The 21,149-nt window shown below is 41.3% G+C and overlaps 1 protein-coding gene across 2 annotated transcripts in view; it reads right to left on the bottom strand.

Moving 5' to 3' along the window:
- The window catches only part of LOC124790111 (heat shock 70 kDa protein 4), a 75,223-nt gene that overhangs the window by 42,305 nt on the left and 11,769 nt on the right, over positions 1-21,149 (bottom strand). For both annotated transcript variants that reach the window (XM_047257684.1, XM_047257685.1), the window contains exons 5-7: positions 20,270-20,514; positions 14,685-14,761; positions 6,391-6,646 (exon numbers count right to left, since the gene is read on the bottom strand). In XM_047257684.1, the coding sequence (XP_047113640.1) occupies positions 6,391-6,646; positions 14,685-14,761; positions 20,270-20,514 (578 nt within the window). The remainder of the gene's footprint in view (positions 1-6,390; positions 6,647-14,684; positions 14,762-20,269; positions 20,515-21,149) is intronic.

A 21,149-nucleotide genomic window follows, 5' to 3' on the forward strand; every position in this document is an offset into this window, starting at 1 on the left:
CTGAACAGAACATTACATAATTATCAATTGGTATTTTGTAATACTCCGACTGTTAAATTAAATTTCCAATATTATGTCCCATTGAATCAACCACCAAGTCTGGGACAGACAGCACCTAAGTAATAGTCTTTTCCGCTTTTCCTCAAAACAGGTGACGGCTAAGGGATAAAGCTTAGCATCACAGTCATTGCTCCCATCTGCAGCCAAAGTAAATGGTTCAGGTTGCATGCAACTAATGAGTTCATTTCTTGAATCTGTAGCCATTTCTTTCAAAATCCGTGAAGTCTTTGTATGACCACAACCGTATCTTTTTGTGTTTTCCGAATCAGAGAACATTTTCTTAAAAAGAGCACCAGTATGAACAGCAGCAGCTAACTGAATATTATGATCAATTAAAAATGAAGAGTACAAACATTATGCTCTTATTACATCAAGGTCAGCTCCAGGAGTGGTAAAAAATGAATTAATTTTCCCACTACTATCCTTCATTTTCATATTGAAGATATGTTTAATGGATTTAATAAGACTTATTAATTCAGTGATTCCTCCGTAAGCAATGCTTATACCACATGAACACTTGGAACAGAATGCGAATGTTTCACCTTTCTGCGATCACATAATACACTGAAATTCAGCAGAATATGCATCCCTGAAAGACTGATGATGTCGTTTCTTAGTTAAACTCATCACGAAAACACTAATTCACACAAAAATTCATCACACAACTGCATAATACTAGATCAAACAGCAAACACCACATAAAAGCAAGCATAAACAAAGCTTTCCTAACCAACATACAATCGAAGCACAAAGAGAATACAGTGATAATCTATGAGATGAGATTATCGATAGAATGTTCAATCGAGTTTCACCAGTGGTGTTTCAGACACACAGAGTTAATGACAAAAGCACAGCGATATTCTGAGAGAGCAGATTATGAATAATATTAGCAGTCGACTGTCAGTCGAATTTCAAACACTTGCTTCTCAGAATAGCAGCTATTATTAACAGTCCAAACTGAAATCAATAAGAATGCAGAGAGCAGGAACATGCCCGGGAGTTGAAAATCTGGAGAAAAAAAAAAAAAAATGTTCATCCGGAAAAGCGTGAGACTACCCCAAAATCCGGAAATCTTCTGGGAAAACTAGGCAGGTATGCAGAAAGCAACAAACATTTCGAATACAAGCTACCATCCATAGTCAGGAGGGAAGGCAAAGGAACAGCAGGATACAAGTGGGGGGGGGGGGGGGGGGAAGAGGAATCAGCAGTGCCTGGTGGAGTATGCAGGGATTAGAAGTGGCAGTACAAGGCTGTGACACACAGCATCTGGAGGCTGTGGGGGAGGGGAGGGGAGAGGGGAAGGTGAGGAGCAGAGAAGGGAAGGGATCAGTGAGTGCACTGCCAAAGAGCAGCGTGCAGTGAGGGTGAGAGGACACAAATTAGTTGTTGGTAGAATACAGGTGGTTGAGACAATTGGACGAAGGGTGTGGGGACACTAGATTACCATAGGTTGAGGCTAGGATAATTTCAGGAGCATAGAACGTGTTGCACAGTTCAGAAAAGCTGGTGATGGAGGGGAGCATCCAGATGGCCCAGGTTGTGAAGCAGCCATTGAAATCAAACAAGTTATGTTCAGCTAAACGTTGTGCTACATGATAGTCCACTTTGCTCTTGGCCCGCAGTTTGGCAGTGGCCATTCATACTGGTGGACAGCAGAACTAGTATATGATACAGCTGCTTTCACAGGTGACCTGGTTCTTGATGGTGTAGGATAGGAAGGACTGGAATGGGAAGTGCTGGGTGGGTGGATCGGGCAGGTCTTCACCTGTACCTTTCACAGGGATATCATCCTCGTGGTAAGTGGTTGGGGGGGGGGGGGGGGGGGAGTGGCATAGGGTTGGACTAGGATGATGTGGGGATTAGGTGAGCGACTTAATGCCAGTTTAGGAGAAGCGGGAAAGATTTTGGGTACGATGTACATAATTTCAGGGTATGATGATAGGTTATCAAAGCCCTCACGAAGTACGTGGTTCATTTGTTCCACTCTGTGGTGGTATTGGTTTAATGTGGACAGAGGTGTGGATGGAGACATCAGAGAGATGAAGGTCAATACTGAGGAAGGTGGAACGTTAGGTTGAGGAAGACCAGGTGAAGTGGATGGGAGGGAAAGTGGTAAGGTTGTGAAGGAATGAGGAGGCCCTGGCTCTGAGTCCAGATCATGAAGATATCAATGAAATTTAACCAGACCAGGGATTGGGGAAGCTATGGTGATTTGCTCTAGGCAGCCCTGATAACAGTTGACAAAGTGGTATATGAGGAATGAGGTAGTGGGTTTGGAGTGAAGGAAATTGGGAAACGTAATCTAGGAGGTTACGGAGTGGAGACAGTGGAGAATCAGTGAAGCAACTTGTTGGTGCTAATGTGGGAGACTTAAGATTCAGGCAATAGGTTGGAGGTGTTGGCCAATGAAGGCCGATATTCTTTCAGTAGATGCACAATAAACTGATACAACGAGCATCCAGGATTGTTAAGTTTTTGGATTTTGTGCAGCATGTAGGAGGAGGATATGTGGGGCGTCACAGGGATGAGGAGGGAAATGGATTCAGAGGAGGGGTACTGGGAAGGGCCTAAGGTTTTAAGCAGGGATTGGAGGTTATGTTGGACTTCTGAACTGGGATTAATCTGGCATAGCTTATAGGTTGGACCTCCTCTCCTTTCCCAGGCCCTGCAATGGAAACACTTCTTTGCCACCAATCCCTACAATCCCTACAATCAAAGCCAACCTATCCCAATATAGAACTCTTCCTCTCTCAGTTCATACCACCATCCAACCATGATCCACCTAATAGCCTCCCAGGAATTCTTTACCTCCAACTTTGATTCACAATCCTTCCCTTCATAAGAACACCAACCATTCAGCAGAAAGGAGGACAGCCATACACAGTTTCAAAACAAATCCGGACCCAATCATTCCATTTGCATATGAAGGTTCCATCATTATCGTTATGAATCTTTGACTACTTGGCGGAAGGCCTCCGTCAATTGTTCAACTCCTTCACCTACATACTTTTCTAGAAAGAGCCTATTCCAAATCCACCAATCTTTGACACTCCATTGTAGTTGGCTACCTTTCTTCTGCCGACAGAATTTCCACTCTTGTTGACCAACATCCCCAACCAACTGCACCACACCAAAGATACTAAGAACTTCCGTCACCAACTCTCCATCATCCCCATCCCCTTTAACTCGATACCTACTGTTGGTGCCACTTCTCTATACCAACATCCCTCACGTCCATGGACTTTCTGCCATTGTACACCACCTCTCCCAACATCTTATAGACCCCAAACCCACTACTTCATTCCTCGTATATCTTACTCACTTTATCCTAACACACAACTTTTACTCCTACGGAAGGTATGTAAAAAAATATGCAGCACAGCAATGGGCATCTGCATGGCACACTCACATACCAACCTGTACTCAGGGCCGTCTACAACAAACTCCCTCCAGCCTCTCAAATCCCTGGGTCTGGTTCAAGTTCTTTGCTGATATCTTCGTGCTCTGGACCCAGGGCCAATACACCCTATCCTCATTCCTTTCTTCACGACCTCAACATCTTACCCAGCATGCTGAAGGTCTCACCCCCAAGGCCTTCACAGACAGGGACTATCCCCCAGACCTAGTCTCAAACCAACTTCCCATGCCACATCCCAACACATCCCTCACATCACGATATAAAAGAGCACCCCTTCATCATCCCATACAACTGAACAACATCCTTCCTGGGGGCTATGATTACCTATCATCACACTGAATTTAGGGACATTTAGATCATTCCCAACCATCCTAACACAGTGTTCTGCTACTATCTCTACAACATCCTAGTCCATCCCTTTTAAACTCGAAATCCCAACCTTTTGGCACAGAGATCATATCCCTGTGAAAGACCCAGCTGACTGCCCTAACCACCCACCCAGCACTTCCAGCTCCGTCACAGGCTTATTCATAGGATGTGCTACCTGTGAAAGCAGCCATGTAATATACCAGTTCTGCTCCAATCATTGCACAGCTTTATAAATTTATATGACAATCAACCAACTGTCGACCAGGATGAACAGCCACTGTCAAATTGTGAGCAAGAGCAAAGTAGACTACCCTGAGGCACAACATGCAGCTGAACATAGCATGCCCTATTTTAATGGCTGCTTCACAGGCCGGGCCATCTGCGTCCTCCCTGTATCACCAGCTTTTCTGAACTACACAGAGCTCTGTACAACACAGTCTCCGCTCCACATATCGTCTCGGGCTCAAACTACCGTAACCTAGTGCCCCACACCCTCCACCTAACTGTTTCCACTGCCTCTGTCCTATTACCTCCTCCCATTCATGTCCCCTCAATCCCACTGTATCTGCTCTCTGCAGTTTCTTCCTCTTCTCCACTCATCTCCTTTCCACTCACCCTTTCTTTTCTTTCTGAAGAAGGCTTTGGCTGAAAGCTCATACACAACAGTATTTTTGTTATGCCTGCCTGAGCATGTATCTAAATACCAGCCTTGAAAAATAAAAATATAAGAAACAAGCTACCTTGTCCTTATCCATATGTAGAAATAATGTCATTTATAAAACACATGAAGATTCCAGGACACCAAGAACACAAAGCAAATGCCTGTAACCAATCACACCACCCTCCTTCATATATCTGTTTCTCCCCTATTCTAATATGATAAGAATCTTATTAAAATTGAGCAGTATTTCAGTATGGAAAGGTTAATTGTTTTGCAAGTGACCTCCCTCTTAGACAAACTGTTAGTTCCTAATATTCTACCAATCCACGAAAGACATTCCGACAATTTAGCCAATACGTCGGTTTTACATCACACTTGTATACAGTGTTACGCCCACATTTTTGCCTGACATCGCAACTCAACCCTTAAGTCAAAAATTACAACACTTATTACTAATGTGGTTCCTGGTGTTCAACTGCGTTGTTAATATTTTATGCAGAAAATGGAAACAACAAATTGGCCCTACAAGAGAGGGGGAAGGGGGGACAGATTACAACAACACCGATGTTTCGCAATTTTAAATTAGTCCACATTAAGAACTTACCAACATCTACACTGATGTTACCACAATTTTTATAGAATACAACAGCCACATAGATTATCACATTATTTACCAATGGTCTGAATTTACACATAATACTACGCATTAAATTATTAATGTGTAATATGTGTAGCAAACAACCTATTACACACCCCCAAGTGCACATCAGATACTTCTCGGTCTGTAGAAACTATTCTTAAGGGACAAGATGTTGGGTTTTGCCTGTGAAGAAATTTTGGATCCAATTGAAAACCTGTCTAGATACCTCATATGCATAAATTTTCTTTTACATACTTGTGTGTGGTACTGTACCAGTAACCTTCCATAGACCTATTGCTTGTATCTATAACACTTCAGAAATTGTGCATGCTCTGTGTTGTCTTCTGCCAATTTTCAGAATCCGCACTTTTGTTTCAGACAAGTTGTTACATTTGAAGTCTGAAAATAATTAGAAGCCTGTCGCAAATACAGATGACTGATTTAGGATGATAGTTCTGTGTGTAAGCTCTGGCAGCCATTTTAAGCTCTTTTTCAGTCACATGGAACAATTCTCCTGCCGATTCTGGAAAGAATCTTAAATTAACATTTGAGCCCTTTGACCTCCTTGAGCATAAGCAATTTTGGGCATTTGCAAAGTCATAAGTAGCTATAGTATCATCCATTTGCGGTGGTAGAAACTGTCAATGTGCCAAAAATAATACAAATGCCACAACCGTTCTATACTACCTCACGTAGTTAATGCTCACATCTATTTAGAGAGAGAGGTGAAAATGGCGAGTTATCAAATACACAGCCAACTGTCAACTTTTCAATTGTCATGGGCAACAGCAGAAAACTGACAAGCAGTAGCATTCTCAATTATTGTTAACAGCATAACTGACTTGAGGAAATAATAATAATAATAATAATAATAATAATAATAATAATAATAATAATAATAATAATAATAATAATAAACATTAAAACTATAAAAGCTGTTTCATACAGTAACAAGAAAGTAGTTAAGCAAGCAAACAAGCACGTGCATGGGTATTTTGGTTACAATGTTGATTTTCTGCTAACTAAAATAATAAGAATACACAAGTGATAAATGTGACGACTAAACACGTAATTAAATCCCAGAAAAAAATATTAGAGATAGGTCACAGCACAGCATTGGCATTAGTAAAACGGGCTCCTACATCTTTAACAAAATATAAAATATTTGTAGCCATATTTTAGCTTATGATTTTTAATTTTAAAACATTACCAAAATGCAAAAATTAAAAACGATGTACTTACCCATCTTCACCCATTGATGCATCCCACACTAGTTTAATGGGATAGGTCTGGATATCAGTAACACTAAATTCTCTCACTCTAATAGCTGGTGAAAGCATAGCACACTGTAGAGCACAGCCTCTTGCTACAGCTTCATCTTGATTAAGAGTTGTACTAGGTAACTTGCCAAAAACAGTCTCTATAAGGTGTTTAATTGCAGGGATGCGGCTAGACCCACCAACAATTTCAACGGAATGTATTTCATCAAGTCGCAGACCTATAGGAAAGAGAGAAATAACGAATATTAAGGTGCGAATAGCATTTTCCAACCCTACTGCAAACAATCCAAATAATAGTATTTTAATTAGCCAAGGTATTTGGCCGTGGTCTCTTCCTTTTACGGAAAAAATGGAAATGAGCATATGGCATCATCGGCCGGGAGGCCCCTAGTTGGAGAAGTTTGGCTGCCAAATTAAAGTCTTATTTCATTTTATGTCACATTGGGCTACTTGCGCGCCGGTGATGAGGATAAAATTATGATGCGGACAACACAACACCCAATCCACAAGCGGAGAAAATCTCCAACCTGGCCGGGAATCGAACCAAGGCCCACTTGCATGGGAGGCGAGCATGTTACCACCTAGCTAAGCAGGTGGACACGAAATTTAAATGAGACAGTCAACCCAAGACTATCAGATGAGTGGAGCTATGTAATATCTTGATAACATACTAACACAGAACTGGAATCATGGGTTTACACAATAATTAACACTTTTGAACCAATCCCTGTAAGAACAGTTCTATAGTACGATTCATGAACAATGGCAGTTCACACAGGGACTGGGATTGCATTGCTGCCAATTCCAAGCGACAATTGCAGTACATGCATACATGTGCTTTACACTTGAGGGAAGTGTGTATCCTGCAAATCACACATTTCGTCTTCTTGTGTAGAATTTGTCACTTACCACCACCATCAGGGATGACAACTCGCAACAAATGGAATAAAAATTCACTATATATCTCTCTATGATCACGTTTAATGCAAGCATTGGCCACGACACTCAGAGCAGAGGATTCAGAACACTACTGAACCCCCTCTGGCGTTTGTCGTAGTCACCTGCTCAACCATCACATTCATGTTAACCATGTGGGGCAGAGTCAACAGTGACAGCAGAGGTGAAAGTTTCCCAGTTTGCCTTGTTTAAAGTCCATCTGGGCAGGGGCCTGACGCCGGGGCAACAACAGGAAAATGGGAAGTGGTCACTAAAACACAGGTCGTCATGTGCTCGCCAGTGGATAAATGGGAGGAGCCCTGGGCTGCAAATTGATAAATCAATGGCCGAATAAGTACCATGAACCACACTGAAATGAGTGGCAGCCCCAGTATGTAAGAGGCAGATGTGGGACTAAGACAGTTAAGTTTCGACATATCTGCCTTGGCCAGTAAGCATGGTGTCACCCCCTCAAGGGGCTATGGGCGTTAAAAGCTCCCAAAAGAAGGAAAGGTTTAGGAAGTTGATCAATCAGTGCAGTTAATACATTTAGGGGTACTGCAGCATCTGGAGGAAGATATACATTGCAGACAGTTATTTCTTGCATTGTACGTTTTCTGACAGCCACAGTTTCAAGAGGTTTTGAAGGGGCACAGTTTCACTACAGACCGAGTTTAGGACATACTGCAAATTCCACCCGACACTCTATTATAGTCACTATGGTTCCTGTAATGTGGCAAGACCAGAGTCGAAACAAGGCCCTCGGAATAGACAACATTCCATTAGAACTACTGACGGCCTTGGGAGAACCAGTCCTGACAAAACTCCACCATCTGGTGAGCAAGATGTATGAGACAGGGGAAATACCCTCAGACTTCAAGAAGAATATAATAATTCCAATCCCAAAGAAAGCAGGTGTTGACAGATGTGAAAATTACCGAACTATCAGTTTAATAAGTCACAGCTGCAAAATACTAATGCGAATTCTTTACAGACGAATGGAAAAACTAGTAGAAGCCGATCTCGGGGAAGATCAGTTTGGATTCCGTAGAAATGTTGGAACACGTGAGGCAATACTGACCCTACGACTTATCTTAGAAGCTAGATTAAGGAAGGGCAAACCTACATTTCTAGCATTTGTAGACTTAGAGAAAGCTTTTGACAATGTTGACTGGAATACTCTCTTTCGAATTCTGAAGGTGGCAGCGGTAAAATACAGGGAGCGAAAGGCTATTTACAATTTGTACAGAAACCAGGTGGCAGTTAGAAGAGTCGAGGGACATGAAAGGGAAGCATTGGTTGGGAAGGGAGTGAGACACGTTGTAGCCTATCCCCGATGTTATTCAATCTGTATATTGAGCAAGCAGTGAAGGAAACGAAAGAAAAATTCGGAGTAGGAATTAAAATTCATGGAGAAGAAATAAAAACTGAGGTTTGTCAATGACATTGTAATTCTGTCAGAGACAGCAAAGGACTTGGAAGAGTAGTTGAACGGAATGGACAGTGTCTTGAAAGGAGGATATAAGATGAACATCAACAAAAGCAAAACGAGGATACTGGATAGTAATCGAATTAAGTCGGGTGATGCTGAGGGAATTAGATTAGGAAATGAGACATTTAAAGTAGTAAAGGAGTTTTGCTATTTGGGGAGCAAAATAACTGATGACGGTCAAAGTAGAGAGGATATAAAATGTAGACTGGCAATGGCAAGGAAAGCGTTTCTGAAGAGAAATTTGTTAACATTGAGTGTAGATTTAAGTGTGAGGAAGTCATTTTTGAAAGTATTTGTATGGAGTGTAGCCATGTACGAAAGTGAAACATGGACGATAAATAGTTTGGACAAGAAGAGAATAGAAGCTTTAGAAATGTGGTGCTACAGAAGAATGCTGAAGATTAGATGGGTAGATCACATAACTAATGAGGAAGTATTAAATAGGATTGGGGAGAAGTTTGTGGCAAAACTTGACTAGAAGAAGGGATCGGTTGGTACGACATGTTCTGAGGAATCAAGGCATCACCAATTTAGTATTGGAGGGCAGCGTGGAGGGTAAAAATCTTAGAGGGAGACCAAGAGATGAATACACAAAGCAGATTCAGAAGGATGTACGTTGCGGTAGGTACTGGGAGATGAAGAAGCTTGCACAGGATAGAGTAGCATGGAGAGCTGCATCAAACCAGTCTCAGGACTGAAGACCACAACAACAAACATCAACAATATCCCTTACAGCTGTGGAGGGCAGGAGTCCGCACTGCCAGGAACCAGGTTTCCTGGAGGGCCGTAGGGGAAAAAACCACCGCAATTCCACTGGAGGATGACGATATCATGAGACTGGGATGGCATGGAACATTCAATGAGGTAGTTTACGCCTCAGGGTCACCTGCTGCAACCGAATTTTTACCTGAGCAGTCTATATCCATTGTGTCTGAAGGTCTGGCAAGGGAGTGACCCCAGGGACCCCTTCAAACCAGAGGAGCCGAAGAAGACTTACACTTCCCTGGCTCAGAAGTGGGGACTGATGTCCCTGATGGTTTGGGGGGGGGGTTACTGAAGTAGTTGGTGCGGGAGCAACAGGGAGGGAAGTGTCCCTCACCATCAAGAGGGCAGATGTAGTCTTCTGGTTCAGGAATGCAAAGAACTGATGGGGTGACAACTGTTCTTGTAGCGGCAGCATAATAGGTGGCCATAGCAACAGGATGTAGGTGCTCAAATCTCCTTTCAGCCTCAGTGTAGGTCAGTCGGTCCAGTGTCTTATATTTCATGATTTTCCTCTCCCTCTGTAAAATCCTGCAGTCTGGCGAGCAAGGTGAATGATGCTCTCCGCAGTTCACACAGATGGGAGGTAGGGCACATGGAGTATTTGGGAGTGATGGACATCCACAATCTCGACATGTGATGCTAGAAGTACAGTGGGAAGACATATGGCGAAACTTCCAGCACTTAAAAGCACCGCATTGGAGGCTTTCCATCACAGTGGTAGACCAACCTTGACTTTCTCAAGTAAGGTGTCACCCTCAAAAGCCAAGATGAAGGCACCGGTGGCAACTTGATTATCCCTCGGACCCTGATGGACGCGCTGGATGAAATGAAAACCGCGCCACTCTAAATTGGCGCGCAGCTCCTTGTCTGACTGCAAAAGGTGGTCCCTGTGGAATATAATATTCTGGACCATATTTAAGCTCTTATGGGTCGTGATGGTAACAGAAACATCCCCCAACTTGCCACAAGCGAGTAATTCCATGACTGGGGAGAGGATGCTGTTTTTATCATGACTGACTCAGAGCGCATTTTGGACAAGCCCCCCACCTCTCCAAACTTGTCCTCCAAATGCTCCACAAAAAAACTGAGGCCTCATAGACATGAAAGATTCCCCATCAACTCTTTTACATAGGAGGTACCGGGACAAATAAGGTTCACTGCCATCCTTAGCCTGGCGTTCCTCCCAGGGTGTGGCCAGGGAGGGAAATGATTTGGGGTCGTATTTCTTAGCACTGAAATTAGGCTTTGCCCACTTAAGAGACTACTGGCGGCGGACCATCAGCAAGAGATGACGTACTACCCTTCATGGAGTGTCATCCGCCCTGGTGCCACCCACTCTGACTAGGAGCCCTCCCCCGGGCACCATCCAGCCTCAGCAAGGGCCACCTGGCAGGACGGACATTGCCGGGAGTCCCGATGACCCAGGGAGATGGGCATCTACTCCATGGCATACGTGAGGAGTTAATGGCGCAGGCATCAGCAGAGCAATCCCTGTGTTGTCAGGGGCTACAACAAACAAGGTACATGCCTGCCCCGCCACAACGGACTGGCTACCATGCTGGATATGAGGTGCATGTTCATCGTCGGCGCAGAAAGTGACACGGCATATTGCATGGTGGAAAACGCACCCAGGAAGGTGTCCTCACCCGGAAGATGGAGAATGAGATGACGAGAAAATGGGCTAAAAATCTCAATGCACGATGGACATGATGCACCACGTAAAGCACCATTCTCTAATTGGCTCGCTCTTTGGGAAAATTTAGAAAGGTGGAGGTCAAAACCAACAGGGGACCATCATATAAAGGTCGAAACATGTGAGACTCCTTTTAGTCACTTCTTACGACAGGCAGGAATACCTTGGGCCTCTTCTACCCCTCGGACCCGCAGGGGGCTTATAATTAGTGTGTAATGATTCACTGCCATCCTTAGCCTGGCGTTCCTCCCAGGGTGTGGCCAGGGAGGGAAATGATTTGGGGTCATATTTCTTAGCACTGAAATTAGGCTTTGCCCACTTAAGAGACTACTGGCAAGCAAAAGGAAATAGTGTAATTCATATATTTTATCAATGTAACACTTTTTTCCAGATAAGCCTTCACGATTTGCAAATCTGTTGTGTATTACTTCTCTCTCTCTCTCTCTCTCTCTCTCTCTCTCTCTCGTTCATTAAGATAGATCCTCTAAGTGCAATATAAAAGGCAATGTTTCAATGCTGGAAGAATATCAAATCCTCTGCAATGGCTGACTTAGATCTTTATATTTTAACACACCCTGCGAATGACGACATCTTGAAAGTAATACAGCAGACATGAAAATGATCTACCAGGCCTGTCTGCAGTTGCAAGATGTATTTTATATATACTAGCAACAATGCTTTACTGAAGCTGACACATTAACAATTTGTTGCAGCCAATTAAATCCAGATTGTGTCAATGATCTACTGCTGACCAACAGTTGCAATAATTCTCTCTTCTTTTGCAACCAAGGGGAAAATGAGGAAAGTTGCAGATGTTTTAAACTGTCTTCTTTATGAAGGAAGTTTTCTTCTAGATTCCAGGATAATATTTATTTAATGTGTGTGTAGTTTCCTATCACTGAGAAGCTAAATAAATCTTTTGGTTGGAAATGAGTCTTTTTCCATGGGTTGTAATGAAAAAACAATTATTTTCCATATGCTGTAAGGAGTTAAATATGTCATGAAAGCATTCCTGCAAAGTTTACACCCGGGTCAACAATGTGGAGAGGGGGAGGGATAAAATTGTACAGTGTAGTGAAGTGAGACGTAAGCGAATATCTGTCATGATTACCGTATTCACCCGAGAATAAGACACCCTGAATAAAAGACAACCCCCCTTTTATTAAAGATGTTCCTTCCGCTGAAGAATTAACATTATGCCTACTCTAAACTTAGGCCATTTATACATTACCTACATTTTGATAATACAAGGAGTAATAAAATTGATAAAAAGACTGCCTTTTCTTTATTGAGCCTGTTGTCTGTGGTATCACTATTTTTAATAACCACCATCGCCATCATAACAGGACAGCTGTGAAACTTTTATCCTTGTTGTCACAAGTATTTGGCTATTTCTTCCGAATACATTGATTTCTGGGGTTGTGGTGTGGGACCATGAGAAAACACACAGTGGATTTCATTTCTATTTTGACGTGAGAGTGTTACCGTATCTGTAGCTTCCAAATGTATTATCTGCCTGCAGCTCTATCATTGGCTTCATAGAACGAGCAGCTGACACACCCCCTATCATTCTGTTGTACACCATGGTGAAACATCGACTGCATTAAATACTTAAGTATGCCACTGGCCCCAATCTAGACTTCTACTGGAGAACTGTATGCTTATATTGAGTATTTGTCCAATTTTAAAGTCAATTCAGGCAAACTGCTGTTTAAACATGATACATGTTCATAAAGAGCCAAAGTATGCAGAAAAGATTCCCAGGATTAGCAACACAACAAAATTTGCTGCCCACTCACCATGCTCCAGTCACCTTATGCCTCAGCTAAACTGCTGTCACTGGTCTCCCCCCCCCCCCTTCCTCCTCCTCCTCCTCCTCCTCCTCCAACCCTTCCACAGTGCTGTGCTTTAACAGAAGTGAAATACGGACAGGAACATACTCTACGGTGCAGGTCATAACTAACAAAAGCAAGTAATACATAAATGAAATATCACAATTGTGATTAAATGCAACACTAACGTTCGCTTGTCCTGAGATCTACTGCCATCTGTTGTACTATGTCCACAACGGGTCTTTCCACTGTAATTTATTCTTGTGATAACAGCTGCAGTCAGTTCAATGTGATTTATTTTGTCTGTTACACATTTAATTCTGGATTAATTTTCTTTCTTGTTTCATCCTAATTTCACTATTTTACTCTACAGCTCATTAAAAGCTGGTGAAGATTTTCCCCAGTATTCTAATATACGAACAGCGACCAAATTTCTTATTTTCAACTCAAATTACAGTTTTTCAGAACCAAATAGAATACTGACCTGGGTTCAGAATCAATGGTTTTTGAACGACACTATTTTTGTCTTCAAAATGTTACCTATACTAACAAAGCAGTATAAATGTGTGGTATGTACACAGTACCTATACATGTACAAGAACATTTATTGCAAACCTGCCCAAATACAACAAGTGTTTGCAAGTTGATAGAATTTAATGCTATTTCCTCCTGTGTTTCACAACATCACCAATTTTTAAGCAGAGCTAGTTCATAGTTTCTTGCGTACCCCTTGCACACTGCATTGGCACCAAAAGTGACTGAAGTGAAGTCATGTGACTGTTCAAGCAAGGTCGCTACCATATCGGGTGCTTCAGGGTATCACAAAATCTCTAGCCAATTCAAATGAAAGCATTGCTTGCTAAGCCCTGCTCTTCGGAATTCTCAAAATAAATTTTTACGAAACCTCAATATCTAAATATTCATCTGTAAATGTAAGACACCCCCTATATTAATCTATTAAACTATATAAAAACATCAGTCTGAGCAGCAATAGTTTAATCTGCAAATATAAGATGACGACATATTTTTCAAATGATGAATTTGTGAAATAAATTGTCTTATAATCGGGTACATTCAGTAGTTATTCGTATGTCTGGATTCCAGATGACAAGGCGTGAGTAAAAAGTCAAAAAGTCATGTAAGGTAATGCTTTAACGGCTTAATATTATGTCAAATATTTAACAAATTAATTGATTTGCAAAGTAACTGGAAGTCCAAAATGGTTTTATACACAGGAATCTGATTCTTTGGATGTGGGGGGTTTTTTGGTCTCGATCAATAGGTGGACAATTACTTCGTATCAGATAGTACGTAACGCAGTTCACGAGCAAATAAACCTACAATCAAATTCATTTCTTACGACTGATAATTTTGTGGCTGGCCCTTGCTGATTAAGAAGAGGAATAAGTGAAGCAAACTGTACGATGAGCGACATCCTCCTCCTCCTCCTCCTCCTGTCATCGTCATCGTCATCATCATCATCATCATCATCATCATCATCATCTCATACATAGTAAAGAAAGGCTTATTAAACATACCTGAGTCCTGCAGGCATTTGCGCATGGTGTGTTCAACTCTCTGAATCAAGTGGGCGCAAAGTTTCTCCATTTCTGCCCTGTAAGAGTGAACTTTTTTAGTGTCATTTGATGGATTATTTGTAGCATCTTAAAATACTGCTAACACACATGCTAAATGGAAACATCATAAATTGCCAAGCATTATTAAAATTACAATGTCAGAAATCACAATTTTAAGAGCTGGGTTGTTCTTAGCTTTATATCTGCTGATACATATTTTCTCCCGGGGTTTTGTGTAGCATAATGTAGGCAACAATATTATGAAAAGATGGCATGGTGAGTTGCAGATAGCCACAACAAAGAGATTACCCTGTCAGAGGCTGGGCTATCTGTGAAAGCAGCAGTGCCAATACCAACGCCACTACAATAACTGCACGAATTTTTATATTTGTATGACTACCAACCAACTGTCCACACGGATGAATGATCACTGCCAAACTGCAGCCAAAAGCAAAGTGGAAATGGCTCTGAGCACCATGCGACTTAACTTCTGAGGTCATCAGTCGCCTAGAACTTAGAACTAATTAAACCTAACTAACCTAAGGACATCACACACATCCATGCCCAAGGCAGGATTCGAACCTGCGACCGTAGCGGTCGCTCGGCTCCAGACCGTAGCGCCTAGAACCTCATGGCCACTCCGGCCGGCAGCAAAGTGGACCACCTTGTGGAACAACATGCAGCCAACCATAACATGCTCTATTTCAATACTGCTTCAGAACTCTGGCCATCTGGACCCTGCCCTCCATCGCTGATTTTCTGTACTTACGACACATTGTCCTCTCCCGAAATTATCCTGGTGTCAACCTGTGGTAACTTACTGTTCCCACACTCTGCCCAACAGTTTCTACCCATTCTGTTCTACACCACATTCCCTCACCCTCAATGTGTGACATTCTCTGTCAATGCACTCACCAGTCTTTTCTCCCTTCTCTGACCCTCTCCTTTACTGTCCACATTCCCTTCTTCCCTACCTCACAGTCTCAGAATGGTGCACCTACCATGCTCCATCAGGCAGTGCTGATTCCCCCCCACCTGTATCCTGCTATCCTTACTCTTCCCTGCCCCACTCCAGAGCGCTGCTTGCATTTGACAAGACATCACTGCATACAGGCCTGAGTGGTCAAAGATAGTGATTTTGTGTGTGTGTGTGTGTGTGTGTGTGTGTGTGTGTGTGTGTGTGTGTGTGTGTGTGTGTGTTTTCTGAAGAAGTCGCTCTGGTTTAACAGTCTTTTTGTTGTGCCTGTCTGCAACTCAATGTCTCATCTTTACAGTAAGTAGCAATTTATCCTTTTCACAATATTGTTTATATTCCTACCAGGGCTTCCATTGTTTGGTAGTGTAAGTAACAATTACTACTGAGAAAATTTTCACTTGTTAACAACATATTTCTTTAATACAAAGACTTACACACCATAGAATGTTGTATCATTAATCACGAAATGATGTTTGATACTAGATATGCAATTTTATAAAGATGGAAAATGAATGCCACAAAGAAGGCATGCCTGTTTTCCAAGAATGCCCCATACACAACTAATGCAACATTATTTTATCATACACTCCTCTTCTGGGTGCAAGGTAACATAGTAAATTCAAAGAAGTGTATTTTCTTATTAACTTTTGGTAATAAATTATGGAAATGCTTCACTCTCAACAAAACACAGTTTTTAACAACCTCTGCTAACCAGGAGATGAAAAAACTTATAAGTGGGACGGCAAAAAAGTTATAACACCTTTGGCACAGGTTGTGAATGTGAACAGCAAGTCATTTCAAATACAGAATCCTGAGGCAAATACTGTTCACTGATGCACACGAACAATAGTTATAGTTATGTAATTCTAAAAAGCAAGTTTTTCTGCGTCAACTTAAAGCATTTATATATAAAAGACGAGTTAAAAGTGTTTCTAAAATATCAAAATCTTTGATCTCCTAGGAGTAATACTGCTAAACTAAGAAGGGTCACCTGACAATGAAGAACCCTGTGGTTATAAACATTTGAGTATGGTCACTGGCCATAAAGAGTTATTCATCTGTATTCTAATCTCCCTATCAGTTCACTGTCATTTGCTTTCATAAAGATACTGTTAAACTAAGTGTGGTAAGTGCAAATCACATGACTCATCAAATTCATTCAGTTACTAGATTTATTAACACCAGAAGATATAATGTTACTGAAATTTTTAGCCAATTGTGTGAAATATATTTTCTTATCATAATGAATGAATAAATGATAAGCACCACAGCTGTTGAGAGCTTATGTACATAATACACATTACTATATATGGTGAAAGGACTTTTTTTTTGACACTACTACTGATAGTAATGATATGGTGCACAGTAACTACCATCTCTTCGCAAAGCTAAAAAATGGCTTGCCTCCAAACGATTTGAGGGCAGTGAGGAACTTATCTCTGTGCAGAATTGGCCAATATCATGAGTGTTTGAATTTTATGAAGCAGGATAAAAGAAGTTTGTTTCACAATACCAATAATGCAGTGAGTGAAATGGTGATTACACAGGGGAGCAGAACTGCAAATTAATATATATGTCGTATTTCCCAATATTTTTCAGTTTATTTCAGTTCAAACTTCAACTCTGAACCTTATCTTGTATTAACAGTGAAATATTTATGAAAACAGAGGAGATACTGGATACAACACAGAGGGATGGCTCAAGAGGGTTACAATAATAGCACCAGTATGAGGCGAGGAAAGGATTATAGTAGTAGTGGTGGGAGTAATAATCATGTCAACATAAGCACAATGAAGTTAGATGTTGGGGAAGAGAAGCAGTGTGTCAAGATGCTAAAGCTGACAATATGCATACCATCTACAAAGAAGGTTGAATTTCACTGGAAGAAGCATTTGTTGAAGGATAGTAAAGAACCAAAAGAATTCTGCAAATGTTTTAAGTGTATTTTTAGTAGTATGAATAGCATCCATTATAATTATAATTGCTTTGGTCTAAGTTCCACATGACTCTCAATGCTTCTCTGCTACTGAGTAAAGGACTAGAACACTGTCTCCAGAAGTTCTGAAGGCACCGAGATGGGAAGAGGTTGAGAAGCAGACTGTACTGAGTGTAAAAGAACTATATTAGTGATGTTTTAGGTGTGTGTGGGTTGGGAGGGAGGGGGGGGGGGGGATGGTTGGCAGGGTAAATGGTCTGAAACAAGGATGTGCACAATATTTGTTACTTTTCATAGTGGTGATGTATGATCTAATGACAAATGGTGAATGAGAGACAGGATGACAATGTTGTTTGCTGAAGATTTGACAGAAACAGAACAGGGAGGAAGCGTAGAAGAAATTTTAAGCTTGGGAAGATATGAGAAAGTACTGCATAAATTGTAATGTAAGGAAGCATGAGCATATGGTCACAACAAGAAAAGGTGCTGAGTATAACAAAGAAAAAGAAACAGAAGGAATGACAAATATATAAGTGAATGTGCAAGGGGCGCAGCGTTTTCTATTCTACAATTCGGCTGCCTATGGCTCTTAAAGCAACTGGTGGTGTTAGGCTGTTCATCTACTTTGTTCTTGGAAGGACACTTTGGCAGGTGTTCTCTCTGGTGATACTGGAGGAAAACATGGTCACTATGGCTGTGCCACTGGTGTCCCTCTCCCCTACCCATTCTAAAATGGACAGCCTACTTTGGCTTGTGGCTAGGGCCAGTTGTTTGTTTCCCAGATCTTGATGTTGCTGTACTAGGTGTAAACTTTGTCATTATGTTGATTATGGTGGAGCTGTTCATACTTTTTTGAAATTGCAAGCAGTCTAGCTTCTTATATCCCTGGTTCTACTTCTTCCTCCTGAACAACGATCTCTTTGGGAATGAGGTGGGAGGTGATCTGGGAAATTTATGTATGAAGGTGTTTGCAACACCACATCTGATGCAATGCTCTACTGCACACATCACAAATGGATTCATAAGCACAGCTGAAGAACATATATTCAAACCTCAGGCACCTAAATTATTTCATACATGACAAAGTAGGATCTGCAGTCACATGTACAAGCCATGAACTTAACCTTCTTAGGAGGAACATTTTCATTGAAGGATCCATACTATAGTCCTTAGATCCTCTCTGAACGCAGCGAAAAAAGTGTAATATGCAACACTCTACGTTAGTGCACAAGTTTAAATTTGCTTGTAACATTGGGTACCAATGGTAGAAGCCCATTAAATTTTTAAGAGGAGGATTGTGACTGCTATATCTCCAAGCTTGTCATAGGCCTGAAGTGTCTTTGTTAGCATTTAAAGTTTTGTTCAACAGAGATCTCACTTTTTTCTGTTGCAGTGATTTCTTTGACTTATCCCTCAATTTTTTGGCAGAAAACAACAGTTCCAATGCCACAAGATATTCTACATCAGTACCATCGAAAACTGTGAGAATTGTTTACCCCAATTTCTTCTTGCCAGGTTCTCATCCACAGTGTGGCCAAAGAGGGGGGATGTATTGAATTCTTATTTTCTTCTCAATGAGGCAGCTGTATTGGCTGAGCTACTGGTATGGCCCAGTTTGACCCATTTTATTGTGGATCACTTACCCTTGTGCCATTAACTCTGACAAAGCCATCTGCACTGGGTGAACATCTACTCCTCGGCATATATGAGGAGTCTGCAGCTTGGGCATCAGCAGCGAGATACCTGTGTCATCAAGGGTTACAACCGCATGATAAATAATAACAGTCCACCGATGGATGGACGATCATACTGGATATCGTGTACAAACCTAAATGCACTTGAATAAGAGATGCAAGAAGTCTGCACACAGTGGATTGATTGTGCAACCTATAAGATTTGTTTTCCCAAATGGACCCCAATTCTTTAAACTTAGGAACATGGGTATCAAACACTGCAAGTTGACCATACGTAATTCAGTCACAGTAGTAGGGCGATTTTGTGAGGGGAGTTAATACTAAGGGTTGTTCTGATAACAGTGGAAGCTTATCCTGGGATAGGACTGCTTTCAGTCACCTCTCACAACAGGTGGGAATTACTGCGAGCTCAATCAAACTCCCAAAATTGCATAGTGGGAGGTGGGTGATGGTGTTATAAAACAGAGGTTAGACTAGCAGCAAGAAAAAAGTATGTAATAGTGCAAATGCCAGGATTTGTGTCTGCCAGTCACAATATACTCACAAACGATCTGTGAGACACCTAGTTTCCATAGACTGTGGAGACCTCTTGTGAGTAACAAAACATTTTCCACAAAAAATGTGTTTTAAAAGCAGATGTATCTTCTGCATCAAAGAGCAGGAACACCATATGGGAAATGTGGCGCTGCCTAAACATTTATTCTACACCATTTTTTTTTTTTTTTTTGCTGATTTCTAAGGAGTACAAGTCTGTGAGTGTTTTAACTTCAATCTTGGCAGCACATTACAAATACTGGAGAAAATTATACATAACTTCTAACATTTGTTTCCTGGTATATTAAGCTAAGTAGACACACATTTCTGGGGTCCATGAACGATCAATATACAAAAATGACCATTTAAATTAAAAAAATGTGTGCAAAACAACAGCAAGACTCACCTATTCATTGATGCCTGAACATCTTTATCATCCATGAAGCACTCTATATTCATTGGAAGATTCATAGAATTAGCAGACATTTGTTTCTTCAGTTTTTCAACTTCTGTAGTGAGGCGCAGATAAGCTCTGGGATTATTACGAGGATCAATTCGATAACGCGATTGAAAGTCAACACAGAAATGATTTGCTAGTATCTCATCAATGTCCCTGCCACCAAGTTGTGGGTCTGCTGCACTAGCCAACATCTGTAAAGGAATTCAGAACACTGAGAAAACTTGTCTTTTATTCAAATAACTTTAATCCTAAACAAGATTTAGACAACTGAGAATAGTGGCAATAACAGTAGTTTTACTCTAACGACTGCAGAATGCCTATGCATTTGTTTCGTACGGCCTATAGAGCAGTTTTAAATAAATGGGAGATGCTAAGTATTGAAATAATACAAGCCTTGGTGAATTATCTGTGCAAATACTGCATCATGCAAAAATCAATTTAAACCACTGCCAGCAGTTACCATATTTATACCAATTTTTGAAGTGAATGTTATTGTGGTACTGGTATGTAGTGAACAATTGTAAATGAGAAAAGGGTGAACTACTGAGTTTGGTTTTCCACAAATATTCCTCTGCACACTATTTAGTTCATATTTAACTGAACAGTGCTTTTTAGTTACAATTGTTGGCTCCACAAAGGAGTATAGAAAACAATTTGCTTGTAAGTGAGACACTTCGGGGAAAATTGTTCTTATATGCTGAGGAAACTCAATTATTACAACAAACATCTGTCATTTTGCCAGCAAACAACCTGCAGAGATGACACCATCAACAAGTAAGTTGAACATCCCTGATGGCCACTAGCGGACAGTCATGCATGCTGTTAA

Source organism: Schistocerca piceifrons, chromosome 3 (genome assembly GCF_021461385.2).
Source record: "Schistocerca piceifrons isolate TAMUIC-IGC-003096 chromosome 3, iqSchPice1.1, whole genome shotgun sequence".
Lineage (NCBI taxonomy): Eukaryota > Metazoa > Arthropoda > Insecta > Orthoptera > Acrididae > Schistocerca > Schistocerca piceifrons.